General features: G+C 51.0%; 1 protein-coding gene across 1 annotated transcript in view; it reads left to right on the top strand.

Moving 5' to 3' along the window:
- KCNN3 (potassium calcium-activated channel subfamily N member 3) overlaps positions 1-18585 on the top strand; it is a 141354-nt gene that overhangs the window by 111542 nt on the left and 11227 nt on the right. Inside the window, exons 4-5 of the mRNA XM_070397095.1 lie at positions 3466-3576; positions 17596-17723. Of these exons, the coding sequence (XP_070253196.1) occupies positions 3466-3576; positions 17596-17723 (239 nt within the window). The remainder of the gene's footprint in view (positions 1-3465; positions 3577-17595; positions 17724-18585) is intronic.

Below are 18585 nucleotides of genomic sequence, written 5' to 3'. Positions count from 1 at the left end.
TAGAGGAGCCTGGGTCTCGGATTTGGGTCCAAATCCATAGATGAGTTAGGCCTGTTCATCCCCTGCCAGCCTCTCTCTCTCTCTCTCTCTCTCTGCTCACTCACTCCTGTGCTCCTGCTCATCATGTACCCTGGACAGTGTGATCTCATTAGAGGTGGACCCTACCTCCTCCTCCCACCCTCCCGTGGAAATAGGAGTTCGAGAAGGCCCAGGGAATCCAGCTGGTGTCATCTGTGATTCAGGGCTTGGCACATCTGAAGGCAACAGTCTGAGTCATGGATTATCTCCGCAGTCTGACCCCATGGAAGGCAGACCAGCAGCTGCTGGCCCTTTTCTGTCTGCCCCCGTCCGTCCTCTCCTCGAACGCCCCCCCCTGTCCGCCAGCCATTTCTGAGATTCCACGCTAGGACAAGCGTGCACCGTCACGCCCCCAAATCAGCCCAGTCCTTGGCAATTTCTCTCTTAATACCAACCCCCATCGCTGCCGCATCCCACAAGGATTCCCAGGCTGCCACTGTGGGAACATCAGACTGATAAGCTGTGAGTAAAAAGGCTCATGAGCCCCCAAAATGATCATTATACCACTTAGAGTGAGCACAACAGCAGGGAGGGGGTCCCCCAACACTTTCTCTATGTCCTCTGAAGAGCCAGAGTTGACCATTAACTTTGACTCAAGCCTTAGGCTCCTTGTTCTTCCGGCCTCCCTTTCTCAGTCCCACCGGCCCATCCTTTTTTCTGACGCCTCTGCTTCGTCCTTTCTTCTTTCCCTGTTCTGTCCCATGCTGCTCAGGGTGGAGCACAGCTTCTTCCCCATCGCAGTCTCTACTCCAGCTCTCTCTCCGCATCCCCTCTTTCCTTCCCCTTCCCCTTCCCCTTCTCCTCTTTCTCTCTCTCTCTCTCTCTCTCTCTCTCTCATCTCTCTCTCTCTCTCTCTCTCTGTTTTTCTCTCTCCAATGTGGATTTCAGCACACTGCCCACCACCTTCTGAAGGCTGCAGATGTCTGCCCCCCCCCTCTTTACAAGGCTGCTTCTTAATGGAAAGGACCAAGTTAGGCTTCCTTATTGGCTACTTCCTTAATTACATCCAGATGATGGATTTTCTAAAAGAAAAATAAAGCTGGGAGTAGCCCACTGCTCTCTATTCAAGTTAGAATTAGGGGTTAAGAGCCCAGCATTCTCCAGAGAGAGATCTATAAGGGAGTCTTGACATTTTTAAACAGAAAGAAATGGGGAAACATCATCTAGTCCACCCTCCTGCCTCCATGCAGGAATGCATCTTAATCATATACGATGGGTGTTTCCTTGGTGGAAACACTCTAGCTCAGTGATGGCGAACCTATGACACGCGTGTCAGAGGTGACACGCGAACTCATTTTTTTTGGTTGATTTTTCTTTGTTAAATGGCATTTAAATATATAAAATAAATATCAAAAATATAAATCTTAGTTTTACTGTGGTTGCAAAGATCAAAAAATTTCTATATGTGACACGGCACCAGAGTTAAGTTAGGGTTTTTCAGAATGCTGACACGCCGACCTCAAAAGGTTCGCCATCACTGCCCTAGCTTCTCATTAGAAGCCCCTGCACTCAAGCTGCCGCGCTGTGGGCTGTGGCAGGACCATGGAGCACTCCGTCCTGACCCGGGACATTCGGGAGAGATTGGATGAAATTCCCTCAGTGGCACGGTGAGCAGGGCAACTCCTTCAGGCTTGCTCTGCCCCCGGCTCTCGGGGCTGATTTAAATCGAGTTTTGCCTGGACCCAGGGAGAGGAGAGTGGATGGAGCCTGGGAGAGCCTCTTCGTCTGATGTTCCATTTTTACCACCATGATAGATCCCTCTTTTTTGGGCCTTCAGCCCAAAGTACCTTTGGAACTCCATGTAAAGGAGAGTGATTATACTTGATCTGGTTGAGCGGAACGGAGCACAGCTATGTCCTCTAGGACAGCTTCTTTTAAGCTAGTATGTGTGAGTGTGTGTGTGTAGGCCTGGCTAACTTGATTACAGCCACAGACCAGGCTGCCCAACTGCCCATACATATCCTTTGAAAACTGGCCACAGAGTCTCTTCTAAGTTACAGATGCCAAGGCAACAGGGCCGTCCCTGAACAAGAGAGGAAATTGAGGTCAGAAAAGAAAGGCTCCGTTTGTTGTGCTATAAATGGGTGGCCAAGGGGTGGCTGACCAAATGACCAAATGTACCGAGAGCCCTGAGATTGTTTTCGTGGGAACCTTGTGAAAAGCTAAGGGGGAGCTTTGCCAACTTCAGCCCTGCCAGAACCTTACACCAGCCTTTGCCAACCTGTCGAGAAGGGAAGAGAGATTGCAAAGGAGACGGTCGGCACTGCTCTACCCGCACCCGCTCCTCCCGACTCGGGTCCAGATAATGTACCTTTGCGAACATTCCTCACCATTTCTCACACATTCTGTGAGGCCTGATGAGCCAGAACTATCACTGATTGAGTCCTTCAGTCCTTGAACCTCAACTGCTAAGCTGAGCTCTGTGGCAACTCTATTATTACAGCCGAGGATTAGACTGTGGGCTTTGCTGAGCGTGTCCTCTCCTTCCATGCGTGGAGGTCAGGCGGGGCCTGGCCGGTGTGCAGGACAAGGGTGACAGCTGCAGGGGGCGGTGGTGAGCTCAGACAGTCAAGCATGCGCCCAGGGGAGTAGGAGAGAGCATGAGTCCGGGGCAACCTGCCTCTTTTGCTCACCCTCCCCTCTACCCCCTGCAATGGACCTACCTGGGCAGCATAGGAAAGCTGCTCTGCGAAATACCGAGGCCCCTGCGAGTTCCCTTAGAATCCTGGTCGGAGGCAAGATTGTCATCATCTTTAAAAACCTCTGAGAAAGAATCACTTCCTTGTGCTGAGTCAGAGCCTAGACCTTCGGGTAAAAAGCCCCAACCGAGGAGCAAGCAGCGTGGAGAGAACAGGCTCAGGCCAACCAGTGTTCCCCCGGGAGGCGATCTGGGGGGACTGTGTTCCCTCTTTATTAGATTATTTACAGGAAAACTCTGCCAGCAGCAGCCATGCTCCCTCCAGCGTGTGTGTGGCCTCTCCTCCGGGTCCCCTGGTCTGGAAGCGGCAGTGGGATTGACACGCATGAGGGAGCGGGGCCTGCGCGTGCCAGCCCCGCCGTGTCCCCCGCACAGCCTGGCAGGTGGCCGGATGGCTGCATGTTCGTTCCCCCAGAGCTTCAGCCCCACTGGGAGTCCTGCTTCATGGGGAACTAGCAAGTTCCATGAAGACTCCGGCTCTGCAGCTAAGCCAAGGGCGATGCAGACCTTCTTGTGGGGCAGGAAGCAGGGCCCGGGCAGGTTAGGTGGCTTTGACCGGCCAGAGGGCTCAGGGCCCCGCTCCACTCCCGGAACCCCATGGTGGCCCCAGGGCACGCTGAGCCTCCCGCCTGACCCTTGCCTCGTAATGATGTCGCTCTCTCCCCGGTCCTCTTGCTGTCCCCCCACAGGGTGCGGGCTGCACCGCCCTGGTGGTGGCCGTGGTGGCCCGAAAGCTGGAGCTCACCAAAGCGGAGAAGCATGTGCACAACTTCATGATGGACACTCAGCTCACCAAGCGGGTAAGACGCCGCTGCTCGCGCCTTCACGGGGGCTTCAGACCCGTGTGGAAGCCGATCTGGAGGGCAGCAGTCACGCGGTGTAGACAGGGGTGACTCCTTGCAGGGGAGGCTAGAGGGAGCCCCAGGCCCCTGCGAACAGCCTCCACAAAAGGGGCGAGTGCTCAGCACTCCAGGTCCCGTCTTCTGTTAAATGGCTGCGCACGGTGCCCGCTTTCCCGATAGTTAAATCCAAAGCACACGGGGGTGCAGCCCGCTCCCTTGCCTCGTGGTAATTGAATAAATCACCCAGCGTGAGGCAGCGGTTGTGTTTATGCTCAAATATTTTCATGAGCCTCATTAGGAAGGGCAGTCAAGAGTCTTAAACACGCACTGGGAACTGGATCTAAATCCAATCCTTTCAAAAATGTCATTAGAGAGGATCGTCGCTGTAGAGCTCCCGTTCCCAGACAATGTCAGTATCCAGCTCTCCCCTTTTGGGTTGTAACTGGCTGACGCCTCTCACTTGTACCCTGTGCGAATGGTTCGGAAGGATGAACAGTGGAAATGTGCAGGAAGGGGGAGCGCGCTGGGCCTGACACCCCACTGCATTGTCAGGGATGAAAAGGCCCCTCGGAAGAGACAGAAGCAGGCAGGCGGGAGCCGTGCGTGTCACGACAGCGCCGATGGAACATTCTGTAGAGCTGCAGGCCGAACGAAGGAGTCCCTGCACAATCTCCTCTTTCTGAGATGAGCGAGAATCCAAACCCTGTGTGGGGCCTTGGCCGCCATAGCAAGGGCTTCTCATTTAGGACCGAAGTGGTTTAGAAGGCCCAACCGAATTTTGATTTTTGTAAAAAAATAATAATTTTATTAATTTCAGAAAGGAAGGAAGAGGGAGAGGGAGATAGAAACATCAATGATGAGAGAGAATCATTGACCAGCTGCCTCCTGCAGGCCTCACACTGGGGATCAGGCCTGCAACCCGGGCATGGGCCCTGACCGGGAATTGAACTGCATGACCTCCTGGTTCACAGGTTGACCCTCAACCCCTGAGCCACACCAGCCAGGCTGATTTCGGTTTTTGAAAGCTAGAGAAAAATGTCAGTGACCAATGTTGCAGCCCAGTAAAGATGTGTTAGAAATAGAGACCAAGGCGGGAGGGGAGAACAGAGAGAGGAGGATGGCCGAGGATGAGCAAGCTCCCAGGGAAGGCAGGGGAGGGTGCACTGTTGCCAAGGCCTCTCCGGTTTCTCGGCAGAATTATTTATGGCGCATGATTGTTTGGTCTTTGATTACATGTATCGGGTTCTCTAAGAGCCTCCACAGTTGTTAAAAGGAACGGGTACCAGCAAATATTCTGATGTTGGTGACATACAGATGGTTGTGCGGCAGGGCCTTGGATAATGATGTTTTGTTATAAATGTTGGTGTAATGTCATAGAGACTTAATTCTTGTTGGTGCTAAGGTAACATTGATTTTGGTGTTGTTGTTTTTTTAATATATTTTAATGATTTCAGAGAAGAAGGGAGAGAGAAACGTCAATGATGAGAGAGAATCATTGTAAGCTGCCTCCTGCACGCCCCCTACTGGGGATGGAGCCCGCAACCCAGGCATGTGCCCTGACCAGGAGTCACACCGTGACCTCCTGGTCCACAGTTCAATGCTCAACCACTGAGCCACGCCGGCCAAGCACAGTGATTTTGTTACACATCATTTTGTCACATTTCTAAGAACCTGCCGACAGTGTTCAGTGAGGATTTCCTGCATATGGTACATGGTGGGCCTGAACTGTCCATTGTACAAAAGAAAACGTAATTCATAACGTCAAGATGGCAGGATTGTACCCAGGGGTGGGCCGTTCGGGTTTCACCCACAACCCTGGGACCCGGCTCCTCTCGTTCAGCCCCGTGCCTGCAACCCAAGCAGAAGCTATGCCTGGCACCGAGCAAGTCACAAAGGGCTCGGAGCACCGCTGTGCAAATGCACTTGCATCTATTTCCCTGAAACCATTCCGTGCAGGAGTCCCTTCCAACGAGTTTGGCCTCTAAAACCTCCTCAGAAGCCGAGACACGGACAGTCTCCCTGCTCTGGTTTGCTTTCTGAAACCAAGGGGATGCTCTGTGTTTCATGTCATTCCTTCCTCCTCCGTTTTTCACTCCGTCTATCAGACTCCGGAGGAAAATAAAGCCGGGGAAAGCCAGCTCCCTCCCCTGACAGGAAAGTAAACAATTTTCCTGCCGCACAATTGCCAAGGAGATGAGATTGTGGTGGCTAATGTCAATCTTTCAGAAACAATTCCCTGCCACCCTCCTCAAGTCAGTCCACTTTCTCCTTGAAAAGTAGGCCTGAGAATCAAATCAGCAAATGTTTATTGCTCGTTGGTGAGTGCAAGGCACCGTTGTAATCGCACAACATCTCACTTCTCTCAAAACTCTCCGTCTGTTGAGATGTCCCTTGGATGTCAAGTATCTTTTCCCAGAGAGCCAAACAACACAAACACCATGGTTCTGACGGGGAGGTATTTCCAAAGCTGGAGGGACCGGGACTCCCAAAGGTTCTGGGACAACCTTGAGTACGGAGACTGCAAGCTTGGCCTGCTCAGGGAAGCCCCCCTTCCTCTCCCCGGGGTCACCCCGTCTGTCCTCTGTCCCCTCCAAAAGGCCCAGCGTGTCCAGCTGGAGTGGCTCATGGGTCACAGCGATGCTAGGCTCACAGTCTATTCATACGATCTCAGAGAAACATCCAGTTGTGGGAGGAACCAGCTGTAACTCTCACGAGGGGACAATTCAATTTCGCAGTTAAAAGCAACCTCTTACCTCTTACAAGTGCATGCAACCTTCATTCCTCAAACACCGAAGCAAAAACAAAAAGAGAACTGTAACCTATTAATCACAAAAATACTCGTTCCAGTGTTTGATCACCCTGTCTTTGCCAGTTGAGTCACACGATTTTTATGTGTTTATTGGTGGGGAGTACGAACTCGGTTTCTGGTTCTCCCGCATCCCACGGCTCTTCTTCTCCCGCTTGTATAACTTGTCACCCTGATGCAACATCCTGTCTGTGTTTGTGCCCTCGGGTCTTCTCACACTGGCTTTGCAGGTTACTGCCATGGTTGTTCTGTAATTATAATGTATTGCTCGCCGCTAGGCCGTTGGATAACATGTATGTCAGTGACACACAGAGAGACTGCAAAAAGGACGCCAGCTCCCCATCTTTTCTCCCACTCGACGCCCCAGGTCCCCATCTCTCTGTGTTATGTAACTAAACGCATCCATCGTGGGGTCACCTGCTGGACGCCACGCTTTGTGTTCTGGGGGGACTGGTCCCTGCCCTTATCCTTACTGCCTGCCCTCACAGAGCACCTCTCCTTTCTAAAGGCAAGACACGCTGCCCAGGGACACACTTGGCTTAAGAGGCACCATGGACAGGAGCCGTTCTGTTTGCCGCATCTACTCTTCATGTCTCCGGCGTGTGCCACCGGCTGAGGATTGTGTCTTTTTTATCCTTGCCACAAGGGGTTCTCGCTCCAAATACTTCATCCAAGTACCTTTCCCCCATGAAGCCATACCCAAACCTTCCCTAATTAGTTCCTTCTCCTGACTTCCCTGGTCAGCTAATGACGTCACGCCTGAAAAACTGGTACCATCTGGACCTACAGGGCTGCGAGCAGTGTCTGAGCCTGAGTTGACCTTGCCATGGCCACGGCTGCTCATGCCCGCCGCCCTCTCCATGGCCCTCTGCCCGCCATGCCGAAAGCCACCATCCCCTCGGTCTTGCACCATCCCTGCTCTAACCCAGTCATCCTCCGCTCTGCCTCCCCGTGGGTCTCCTTAGCCTCTAAGACGTAGCTCTGAACACATTAGCACCTGCTCAGAAACCTTCAGTAATCCCCGTGTACCTACTGAACAGTGCGGAAGAAAACTTCTAATTCTGAGCATATGTCAAAGTGTTATCACAATCCTGCTGGGAAAAGCAGATTTTTTTTTTTTCTCAGCAGACTGATTCAAAGATTTACTCATGGTCAGGTCTTTTATAGGAAAAGACAAGTCGTCAGTGTTGTACCAGGTACAGAAAGTCTGGTTAAGGGACACTAGATTGGTGGCTGACAACTGGTTGGTCCCAAGAGGGGATTCCCGTAACAGGTCTTAATCTCTTTAAAATGTATCAGAGAATCGATGGAGCAGTTGTCGGGAATGCTAATTCTCCCCAGAAGGGGACTGTAAGTTCTATTACCCACAAGGGTTCTGCCCCAGACAAGGGTGGGACAGTAGACATAGAAACAGCGTTTGAGCTGGGAGCATCCTTAGGAATGTGGCTCTCTGGCCTAGTGAGGGCCAGGGTGGCCCAGCCATCACAGCTAGCCGGGTCCTAGCAGGGGCTGCAGTCTGTCCTTCAGACTCCAACTTTGAACCGCAGAAATACATCTCTTCCCGCTCCTGCCCCCATCTCCTGCCAGCCACGGGGGTGGAGCCCCAGTTCCGGCCAGCCTCCAGGTGAGATGGACAGGGAGGCCTGAGAAGGGAGGGGGAAGGAAGGAGAGAGGGAAGAGTAGGGAGGTGAAAGAGATGGCAGCTGCAGGAAGTCAGGGTGGCTGAGGGGGAAGGGGAAGGGTTGGCAGAGGGGGAAGAGGGGCGGGCCTTGCTCCCCAGCCATGTGTCCAATGGAGCTGGCTCTAGGTTCTCAGGTTGTGATGTTCATCAGCCCTCGGTTCATCTAAATGAGACTTGAGTACTTGTTAAAGTTAAGGCACACTCACCTCGAAGCCTGACCTTCCCACTGTTGTGCCCAGATTTCAAGATTCCCAAGAAACCACATCAGGGAGCCAATTCGATGTAAAAACATAAGAATCTGTATTCAAGCTAGCTAGCTTGGGCCCCCCCATCCATATCAAGACAAAACCAAATGGCTGAGCGCCCCAACCCCGCCCGAAGACCGGTTATATAGGGGGGGGTTGGAGAAAGGGGAGGAGAAAGAACTGTGCTCTGCCGCCTGGGTGTGGCTAGCAGAGTAGGACGTGGCCCCCTACCCTGGGGCAACCTAGCCTTCGCCCTTTCATTCCCCCCTTTGTCTTGGAACTTCCGGCTCAATCATGAGACGGACTGATTCCACCGTTGTTAGAGGCTCATACTGGGTATATTTTAACAAATGGTCTGGTGGAGGGGAAAGAAACCATTTTAGTTTTAACAATTTCTATTGAAATAGGATTTTTCTTCTTAAAATTCCTCCATGGCTATCAAAAAGTCAAATCAAGATTAATTTATTTACTGTCCTGATGTTTGCATAAATATAACAAGAATGGTGGTTGACTATCTTTGCTGGAATTTCATGGTTGAATTTTAATGTGCCCCGTAGGGCCAGGAAGCCATGCCACCCAGCTGTCACCAGGCCCATCTGCAGTATCTGCTGAGTTAGGTGAATTCTTCACCAGTATTCCACCTGAGCCCACGCTCCAGGCTTTAAGGCCCATCTCAGTAGCTCTTCTACCCATTGCGGTCCAGAGTGTGTGGGGGTTCCGCAGGAACGTAGAGGCATTCCTACTGCTCCCCTTCTTACCAACCGCCGGTGATGGTAGAGCATTGGCCTGACACTCCAGCGCCAGCCATCTTTAGGGCTTCCAAGCAGGATACCAGGCTTTCTTCGTGGCATTCTTACTGGCTTCAAGTCTTTAGAGCTCAGATAGGGCTCTTTAAAACATGATACTCCAGTCAAAGTTTTCCGTTAATAAAACCACCATTCGGAACCGGTCTTATTGAATCTATGCAAAGAAATGTATTGCTATGTTAGCATTGCCAAATTTCGGAGGAATTGCATAAGAAGAAAGACATACTGATCTACTCTAAGATTTGCTGACTTTCCTTGCCAATTCCTTTTAATTGTTGGCATTAAACTTTCTTTCTATGCATAACCATGCCTCAGATTTTCTACTCTAAACAGGCTTTTTTCAGACTACCCTTGACATGGGCATGGTTACAAAGGCCTGCGAGCAGTACACAGGCTGCCAACTGTTAGCTGTCTCTCAACAGAGACCAAAACCTGATGGGCACTGTTCCCTGGCCAGGTGGGCACCTGCCCTCTTGGCAGCTAGGCATCCTTTACTTTTTGGGGTTCATCCCACATAGTACCTTTCCAGGACAGCCAACATACATTCAAACCTGTAAGAGAATTAAAGGTTAATGTGACATATCAACATAATGAAATATAATATAGGCATCATGGCCGCTTTAGGCAGCCGCATATTAAATATGTGATCCTATAAATTGTCCTTGTCTCTTTGGAGCCATGTCCATGAAGATGCAGGCATTATTTAAGTCTATTCAATGTTACCAGCATCAGGCAGGTCGATCACGCCGTAGCTTGACGAAGTCTTTCCGGATCATGGATGGGTCCGCTGACCAGACGTGGGTGTGATGGACCCAGGTCGCACGTGCAGGGCTGCCAGGGCCTCGTCTATGGCAGACAGTTAGTCAGGCAGCAGGTCCAGGAGACAGGTGGCCAGAAACACACCCCCGGCAAAGCAGCTTACCAGGCTCAGGACTTTCTGGCAGAAGGCTGAGGCTTCCGGGCTGGCTCCCGATCGGCGTAGCACACAGATGGGCACCAGACTGCAGATGAGTGTGAGCACCAGCAGGAGCACCAGGGCCCCATGGTGGCCGGCTGCTTCAGTGACTCTCAGATCTTGCGAGGGTTTCATTCCATGGCCCTCACCAGGTTCAGCAACCAGGCCTCTTTCAAGGGAATGCGCTAGGACCAAACCCTTTCAGTACATTAGACCAGCTTCATTCCTGCCTATTTTTATGGATTTTAAGGTCCATTGTTTTCCTTAATTAGTATTGGCCTGTATTATCTAATTCAGTACAGGCAGGGGGAAGGGTTATTAAATCTTTGAACTGTGAGCTTCATCCTTAAATGTTACTAGAAAAGTCACAAAATATCTTTTAAATTACCCCAGAATTCCAAAATCCCAACCCAGCACAGAATATCACATAGAAAATCAAAGTTCCCAGTAAACAACAGAGATGCTTATAAACATCAAATAAACATTTACTCTTACATCTTTTCAGTGAACAAGTATTTTTACAGCCTTGGGCTCTTGAGCAGATAACAGGAACATCATCCAGGTCCCCTGATGGGGGCCTGACAGGAACAGATGTGGGGGCCTTTCCCACATCCCAGGACAGGATTCTTGACCTATGTCTTATTTGGATAGAAACGGTATTTATCACAAACAAACAAACAAATCCAAAACCAGAAATCAAGAAAACCAAGGCCAAAAGTACCCTCTGATGTTTCAGGGATATCAAGGAAGGAGAAGTTAGGCAGTGTCCAGCCCTTCTCACAATCCACCACCAGTGACCAGTTCCAGCTTACTGGCCTATCATCCATTTAACATTTCTTTCCTCCCATTACACTAAAGCCATGCTTTCCAGTTAAAACTTTTAGCCTTAATTTTTAGGTGATATGTAAATAATTAACATTCCTCAGATTAACAATACATTCAAAATTTTTAAGAGACATAGAAATTTTCAAAATGCAATGTTTAAAGATAAAGTCCATCTGTAATAAAGTGAAAATAAGCCCTAAGCTCCAGTTAGCATTGTTAGGCATGCCCATGAAATTAGCGGTACCCAGGAAATAAACGCCTGGGGGCCATTTCTTTCTCCACTTCATCTGACATTCAAAATATACTAGGCTACATAGCCAATCGGCTTTCTATTTTGACCAGCACCCTCTTGTGTTGCTCCTTGGCTGCCTCAGGCCAGGCCACTTGGTGCAGCCTTAGAATGGAAAACGCATTGACATCCAGAACTAATGTCAGCATTTTACCAGAATTTACCTTTTCTACCTGAAATAATTGTACTTTAGAAATTGGATTACTGCTATCAGTTCCTTTTAAAGACTTGGTTATAACCTTTAATTGTCTTTAGTTTAAGGAAAGCAGGGTTTTCTAGATTTAAGAGATTAGTTTAAAAATAAATCCGCGAAGCAGGCACGCTTGCAGCCTCCGAAAATTTTGCTTTAAAGCTCCACCCCCGACTAAATCAGAGGGCGGGGCCTTTGCCGTTTCAAGATGGCGGCCCCCAGGGGCACGGCAACCCATGCGGCCAACATGGCGGCAGCCAAGTTATGCAGCAAAGGAGCCACCTCTTGGCCGCATGAATGTTGATTGGCAAGAGGTGTAGCCATTGAAATGCAAATTAACATTTCTAAAGATGACTGCAGGCGGAATTGGACCACCTGCATGCTAGGGAAAGGGCGTGTCTGCCCTGCTTTTTATCAAAAACATTTAGTTCTTTAGATTTTTCATCAGGTACTCTGGCCCTTCTGGTTTTTGGTTTTTTTTTTTTTTTCCTTCTTTCAGATGTAAATTGATTACATTCCCCAGGACCATCCCTTCAAGACCAAAACAGTCCTGGGCCTCTACTCTGCATACAGCAAAAGTCCGTCCCAGCTCAAAATTATGCGAACTCGTTTTTAAACTGGCCCTTCTCCCTTTATACGTGCACAGAAATCCTGGGTGCATTTTAAAACTTTTACATTTCTAGCTGGGGCGATTTCCATGGGAAGAGGCCAGCTCGCGCGGCCGCCGCCGCCGCTGGGTGTCCGGCCCTCAGGCTCCGTGGGGGACCTTTCCCAGACCTTCCCCCGGACCCGACGCTGCCGGGGGCCTTCCTGCTCCGGCATCCCGCAAGCGACCCGCCGGCCTAGCTCCCCTGCGTTCTGCCCAGCTTCACTCACTTGCCACAAGCCCGGGGCCAACGCCGGCCAACGCAGGCCAACGCAGGCCGCCGCCGCCGCCTCCACCAGGCTCCGCGAACGGGCTTGTCCGTGCCCGGCCCGAGCCCCCAGGGCCACCCCCCAGAAGGCGCGCTGCCGCCCATGGAGCCACCCGGCCCGCGGCGTGGCCGGGCTCCGGGGCAGCCTCGCGCCGCTCCCGCACGCCTGCCCCCGGCTGCAGAGCAAGCGGCTCCCGGGGCCCCAGGCACAGCGACACCCGATCATCCTCCCTGCCTGGGAGGCGCGCGGGCGGGCAGGGACCTCTTCTCTGCTTCCACATTCACATATTTTCACCAGACATTTATTCAGAATAACTTCCCAAAGTGAGTCCACACAAAACAAAAACACAGACAACAGGGCCCGAAACAGCCTTCCAATTCCATGGAAGAAACAGACGGCGGCATTATGCCAAACCTTTTCAGATTGGGATTTCTACAGACCCCTCGACCTCGGGAGCAAAGCTACCAATACAGATGGCGAAGCTACTCGCCTACAGATCCCCCGACCTCGGGAGCAAAGCTACCAATACAGATGGAGGATCGAGGCGTCCCCCGACTCCTCCCGCCCTTTGACCTCCATGTGCGTCCACTGTCAATGTGGGCGAATACAGATTTCAGAAGTGAGCTCACACAGAACAGACAAACATAATACAGACACTTACCGCGGTCATGCAGATTCTACGAATTGGGGAAGTCCCTACATGGTCTTGGGAATCCCGGACGAGCCCCCAAATGTTGTGCCCAGATTTCAAGATTCCCAAGAAACCACATCAGGGAGCCAATTCGATGTAAAAACATAAGAATCTGTATTCAAGCTAGCTAGCTTGGGCCCCCCCATCCATATCAAGACAAAACCAAATGGCTGAGCGCCCCAACCCCGCCCGAAGACCGGTTATATAGGGGGGGGTTGGAGAAAGGGGAGGAGAAAGAACTGTGCTCTGCCGCCTGGGTGTGGCTAGCAGAGTAGGACGTGGCCCCCTACCCTGGGGCAACCTAGCCTTCGCCCTTTCACCCACCGCCCTTCCTCTTCTCCAGCCTCCCTCCGCCCCCATGCTAAAGAGGTCCCCCAGGGGAGCGCCCAGGTCTGCCTGTGGCTTCTGGAGACACGGGGAGTCCAACAGGGTGCCTCTCTCGTCCCTGTCTCGTGTTCCTTCTGCAGCCTGCAGTCCCTCTGTAAGAACTACTGAGTGGCCGGTTAACCTGGCAGGGAGGCGGCCCGAGCCAGCCCTGGACCTGGATGGTATGGCCAAGAGCTCAAGGGACAGAATTCTGTGTTCTGTTTAATGTTCTCTCTCGTTAGGAGGCAGTGAGGAGAAAGAAGCTGACCTTCACCTGGGGGGAGCGGGTATTCACGACGCTGCATTGAAGAGCACTGTGGCCAAGGCTCCGAGCTACGCGTTGGGAGTGCTTTCTCATTGAATCAACACTCCAACCCCATTTTTCAGATCGGTCGCACTTGCATTCTGTCGAGATAGCTCGCTGCTGTCTTTTTCTCTGATGATATATTACAAACTGCGTGCTGTCTCCACAAGATTACAAACCCCACGGGGGCTTGAATGTTATCGGGCTGTGCATCTTGGTCTTCTCACTTCCTAGGACAGTGTCTTGGCGACGGTTTTTTGAAGGAATGAATGAGAAAATTGAGTCTCGGAGAGATTTAGTACCAGGTCCAAGGAGATAATAATTGCATCCACTTGTGAGGTTTTTCTGAGAGCTAATAAAACACTGCAAACACCAAGTGTTTCGAAAGCACAGAGCCCAGCATACAGTAAGTGCTCAGTAAATGTTAGCTGTCACTATTACTTGCAAGATCTTCTTTGGATGACTTCCTTGCTCAACCTCATTAGCCTTAAAGCTCTTCCTAAAGTATGTAGGTCACTGAGCCCATCTGGCATTCATCAGAATGAAAGCATACATTTTTTTGCGTGGAGAACATATGCAGAGAAAATGATCAGCTAATAGGCTTATGGATTCGGGGAGCAGAACAGCCAGCCTTCCACGCACAAAGGCCCTCTTCTAACCATTCCTGACCCCATCTGGTCGTGGCCGACCTTGCTCAGGGTCTCCCAGTGCCCTGGCCCATCCCTCTCCCAGGAGCACCTCTGGCCCCGGTGCCCCCATCTACCAGGAGAGCTCAGAGGGCACCCAAGCCCCATCAGGGGCTCAGCGAACCTCAAGAAAGACACACGACCTCAGCTGCTCCCCATCCTAACGATACTCATCTGCCAGGTGAACTAAAGGGAGACCCTGGTCACAGCAGCCGTTACTGTCAACCTGGGAAAGCGCAGAGCAGTTAAAAGCCTATTTCTTTTCCTCTTGCAGATATTGATCTCCTTAGCGTTGGGCCAGGCTGTTTGCTGGCAATTAATTTCGGAGCCAGCACCGAAGCTGGCCTTTAGCATCAGTTCCCCGAATACACAGGGGCCTCCTGTGCAGACCCATAAAGACGATGCGACTGCTTCTCTCCGCCGCCCGGGCTGCGCTGTGATTTCAGCGCCTCGCATTGGGGCTGAAGTGAAGTGTAGGACATGGACTCCCTGTTCTGTCATATTGCTAAGTGGTGGCCAAGATGATTAAAAAATCTTCTAATGTCCTTTCCGATTCCTTGGTCCTGGAAAACAGGAAATAATTTTGTTTGTGTAGAGATAAAATCTAGGCAGGTCTTTCTTCAGGCCACATGCAAACCTTCTGCTCCTCTTGGACCTGGCTCTTGTTTTGACTTTGCCATTAGCTAGCTGTGTGATTCTGGCCCTCAAAGCCTATCTCTGAAGCTGTTTCCTTTTATTTTTTTAATATGTTTTCATTGGTTTTTTTTAGAGAGAGGAAGGGAGAGGGGGATAGAAACATTAACGTTGAGAGAGAATCATTGATCGACTGCCTCCTGCACACCCCGTACTGGGGCTCGAACCCTTAACCCGGGCATGTGCCCTGACCAGGAATCGATCTGGTGACCTCTTGGTTCCTGAGTCAACACTCAACCGCTGAGCCACACCCGCTGGGCTGAAGCGGTTTCCTTTTAAATAGGGGTTTGGGCTAGGTGATAACAACCAATATCAGTTTGTGTATGTAACACAAATCCATTTGGACTCAATTTGCCACTTATAACTTCCTGGTCTCGGTCTGTGTCTCGGTTTCCTCGTCTGTAAAATGGGGATAATATTAGTTCCTGCCTGATGGGGTGGTTGTGAAGATTAACTGAGTCCACGCACATGAAGTACTCAGACCTGTGCCTGCTGACTTATAGCCTCAGACAATCAGCTCCACCATCATTGCCTCCTCTGGGCCTCCTATCAACCTTAAAGAAAGGCCTTCTTTTCCCATCTTATAGATTATTAAGCATTTACTCCTCAACTGCTTCCTAACTGCTGGAACCAGAATCCACCTGCAGGCTTTTCAAATGCAAATGTTCGTTCCAGGTGGACACAGAGACAACTGTCAGAGGCCCATCGGCACCTTTATTTATTTATTTTTAATATATCTTATTGATTTTTTACAGAGAGGAAGGGAGAGGGATAGAGAGTTAGAAACATCGATGAGAGAGAAACATCGATCAGCTGCCCCCTGCACACTCCCCACTGAGGATGTGCCCGCAACCAAGGTACATGCCCTAGACTGGAATTGAACCTGGGACCCTTGAGTCCGCAGGCCGACGCTCTAGCCGCTGAGCCAAACCGGTTAGAGCCATCAGCACCTTTGTGCCTTAACTTCACGGGACGAGGAACCTTGGAGCGAGGGCTCTGCTGGTCTCCTAAAGGCCAGGGCAGGGTTTCCTGCTATTTTCCTGGGAGGCTCTCCTTGGAGGCTAAGCACCCAGGGAAACTGAGGCGATCACGTGTCAAATGGCCCTCTTCCTACAGAAGACTGCTCTATGCAGAGAGAAGGGGTTCCCTTCTGTGCGGCCTGGACAGAACCCAAAGACCCCCCCTCGCCTGGACACTCACTTTCCAGCTCATACTCACTACGACCTGCTTCCTTCCAAGCAAGAAATTACCCAAGTTGGGCAATTAAGTCATTAAAACTGTTGTCATAGTGGATTTTTACTGAACAGAAAAAAAGCACTATTTATGTCACTTAGACATTTCTGAGAAGACTTAGCTGTTCTTTTAAGAACATCACTTCTGCACCAATGAAAAATGTAACCCAGCCTGAGTCATAAATTTTGAAAACACATACAAAAGTTTTCAGCCTGCAAAACAATGTTCCCCCGGCCTCCCCACATGTCCCAGGATTTTAACAACGTCCCATCTGTTGATGTCAGTCTGCAGCAGCGAGCCTGGACTCGCCAGTTTTATTAAAATCTTTTCTGGCTGGTGACCTGATTTCTCCTGGGCTGACCTACTCATTCCAGGCCCCGGGCCTGGGGGCCTGTGCCAGCGTGCGTGGCTGTCAGACATGGGAATGGTTAACCAAAAGGCTGTTGCGCGCGTGCTTAATAAGAGACGTTTCCGCCTGCTCTTGTTGCCAATTGCTGAGGATGTCTGTGTTTGGGCTACAGCTCTGCCCCCAGCCATCTGCATGCCGTTCGTATGTCTCCGCTCAGTCTCGGGCCGGGTGACGTCCGTGGCTTCCATGTCAGTCGGTGACAGCGTCGTATGTCGAAACGTGTGATCGCAGCGCACAGTGAGGGAGCCAGGGTAGGGGAAGGGGCAGCTCTGTTTTCACGCCTAAATGTCTTCACCAATTTTCAGATACAGCTTTCAATTCGTTCAGCTTCATGCCACTTACAGTTACATGTGAGATTGCAGGGTAAACGTATTTGGAAACAATGGATTTGCGGACACCTATGGCTCCGTTTGGTGGGAAAGACTTTTCCTCAAAGGCCCTTAAGAACCTCCAGCTGATAGGAACTGTTGACTCTCCGAATGCAAGCCACGCACCATGGGAGTCTCTGCACTGGAACTCCGCGTGCGAGGGCAGCAACGGTATATAGTTATCTGTTCAAAAGGTGCCCCGGGCCCCCAGGTCTTGTTAAGGCAGCTTGTCTAAATATAGCACCAGCAACAGCAGTCGGAGGCAGTCCCGAAATAATTAAGGAAGAGCAAGCAACACCCCCCACCTTCAGGCCCCAGGGTACCGCACCCAGCACAGGATCAGCAGGAGATGCGTGTTCCTCACCCACCCTCAGAGGTCATGATTTGATTAAGGAATTAGATCACTGCAGAGCCGTTTCCTTAGGAGATAGACTATCTCAGCACACAGGAAAACGGCTGATGTGAAATTAGGAAACCGAACCAGACAGCAACCTGCTTTCCTTACTCTTCCGTAGATCAAGAATGCTGCCGCCAACGTCCTCCGAGAGACGTGGCTCATCTACAAACACACGAAGCTGCTGAAGAAGATTGACCATGCCAAAGTCAGGAAGCACCAGAGGAAGTTCCTCCAAGCTATCCACCAGTGAGTAGGCGGGAAGCTGGGCCAGCGGACGGCCAAGTTAGGAGGGGTGGGACCCCACAGCTCGGCCCGTCCCTCCTTGGACGCTCAGAGGATAGGAGAGAGCCATTCTGTCCCACTCGGTGAGCCCCGGGGGCGTCAAAGGGGACCCAGGCCAGTCTGTTTATTCATTTGGTGCACCTGCCACTGGCAGGCATTGGGCAGGCTGCCATGGAAGGTGAAAATTAGAGGAAGAGGCTCTAAGGGTTCTCGCAGTTCACACACACACACACCCCCCACATTACAACTCAAGCAGAACAAATTATGGTCAGTGCTTCCTATAAGAGACATGTTTTTTAAAGCATAGTGAGAAAATAGAGGGTAAAAGCTGTTATTCTGACCTAGAAATTCTGGGGAAACCCTGAAAGGCTGAGAATAGGTCGTTCAAAGTGGAAGGCATAGCCTAGACCAGGGGTGGGGAACGTCCGGCCCTCGGGCCGCATAAGGCCAGCGAAATCATTTGGTCCGACCCTGCCAAGGCATTAGGGGTGAGTTAATTAAATGTTTGACCAAATAGAGCAGGCTGATTTTTAAGTTGGTAATTTTGTATGGCCCGCAAATGATGTTATAAATATCCAAATGGCCCTTGGTGGGGGGGAAAAAAAATGTTCCCCACCGCTGGGTAGACAAAGGCGTAGATGCCAGAAAATGATCCAGGAGCAGTGAGAACCCAAAGTGACTGAAGGCAAGCATGCATGGAGACGAGGATTTGCTTTCTGGGGAGCTGACAAGCCCTTGATTCTGGTCAGTTGTCACCCATGTTTGAGGTTCCCGCGCTGATGGGAATGCGGAATCTGCTGGTGGGGCTAAACCTTCACATGCACTC

Source organism: Myotis yumanensis, unplaced genomic scaffold (genome assembly GCF_028538775.1).
Source record: "Myotis yumanensis isolate MYYU_CA2020_CCGP unplaced genomic scaffold, mMyoYum1.0.hap1 SCAF_17, whole genome shotgun sequence".
Classification (NCBI taxonomy): domain Eukaryota; kingdom Metazoa; phylum Chordata; class Mammalia; order Chiroptera; family Vespertilionidae; genus Myotis; species Myotis yumanensis.
Note: the sequence above shows the minus strand (reverse complement) of the source record. Positions and strands in the feature narration are given on the sequence as shown.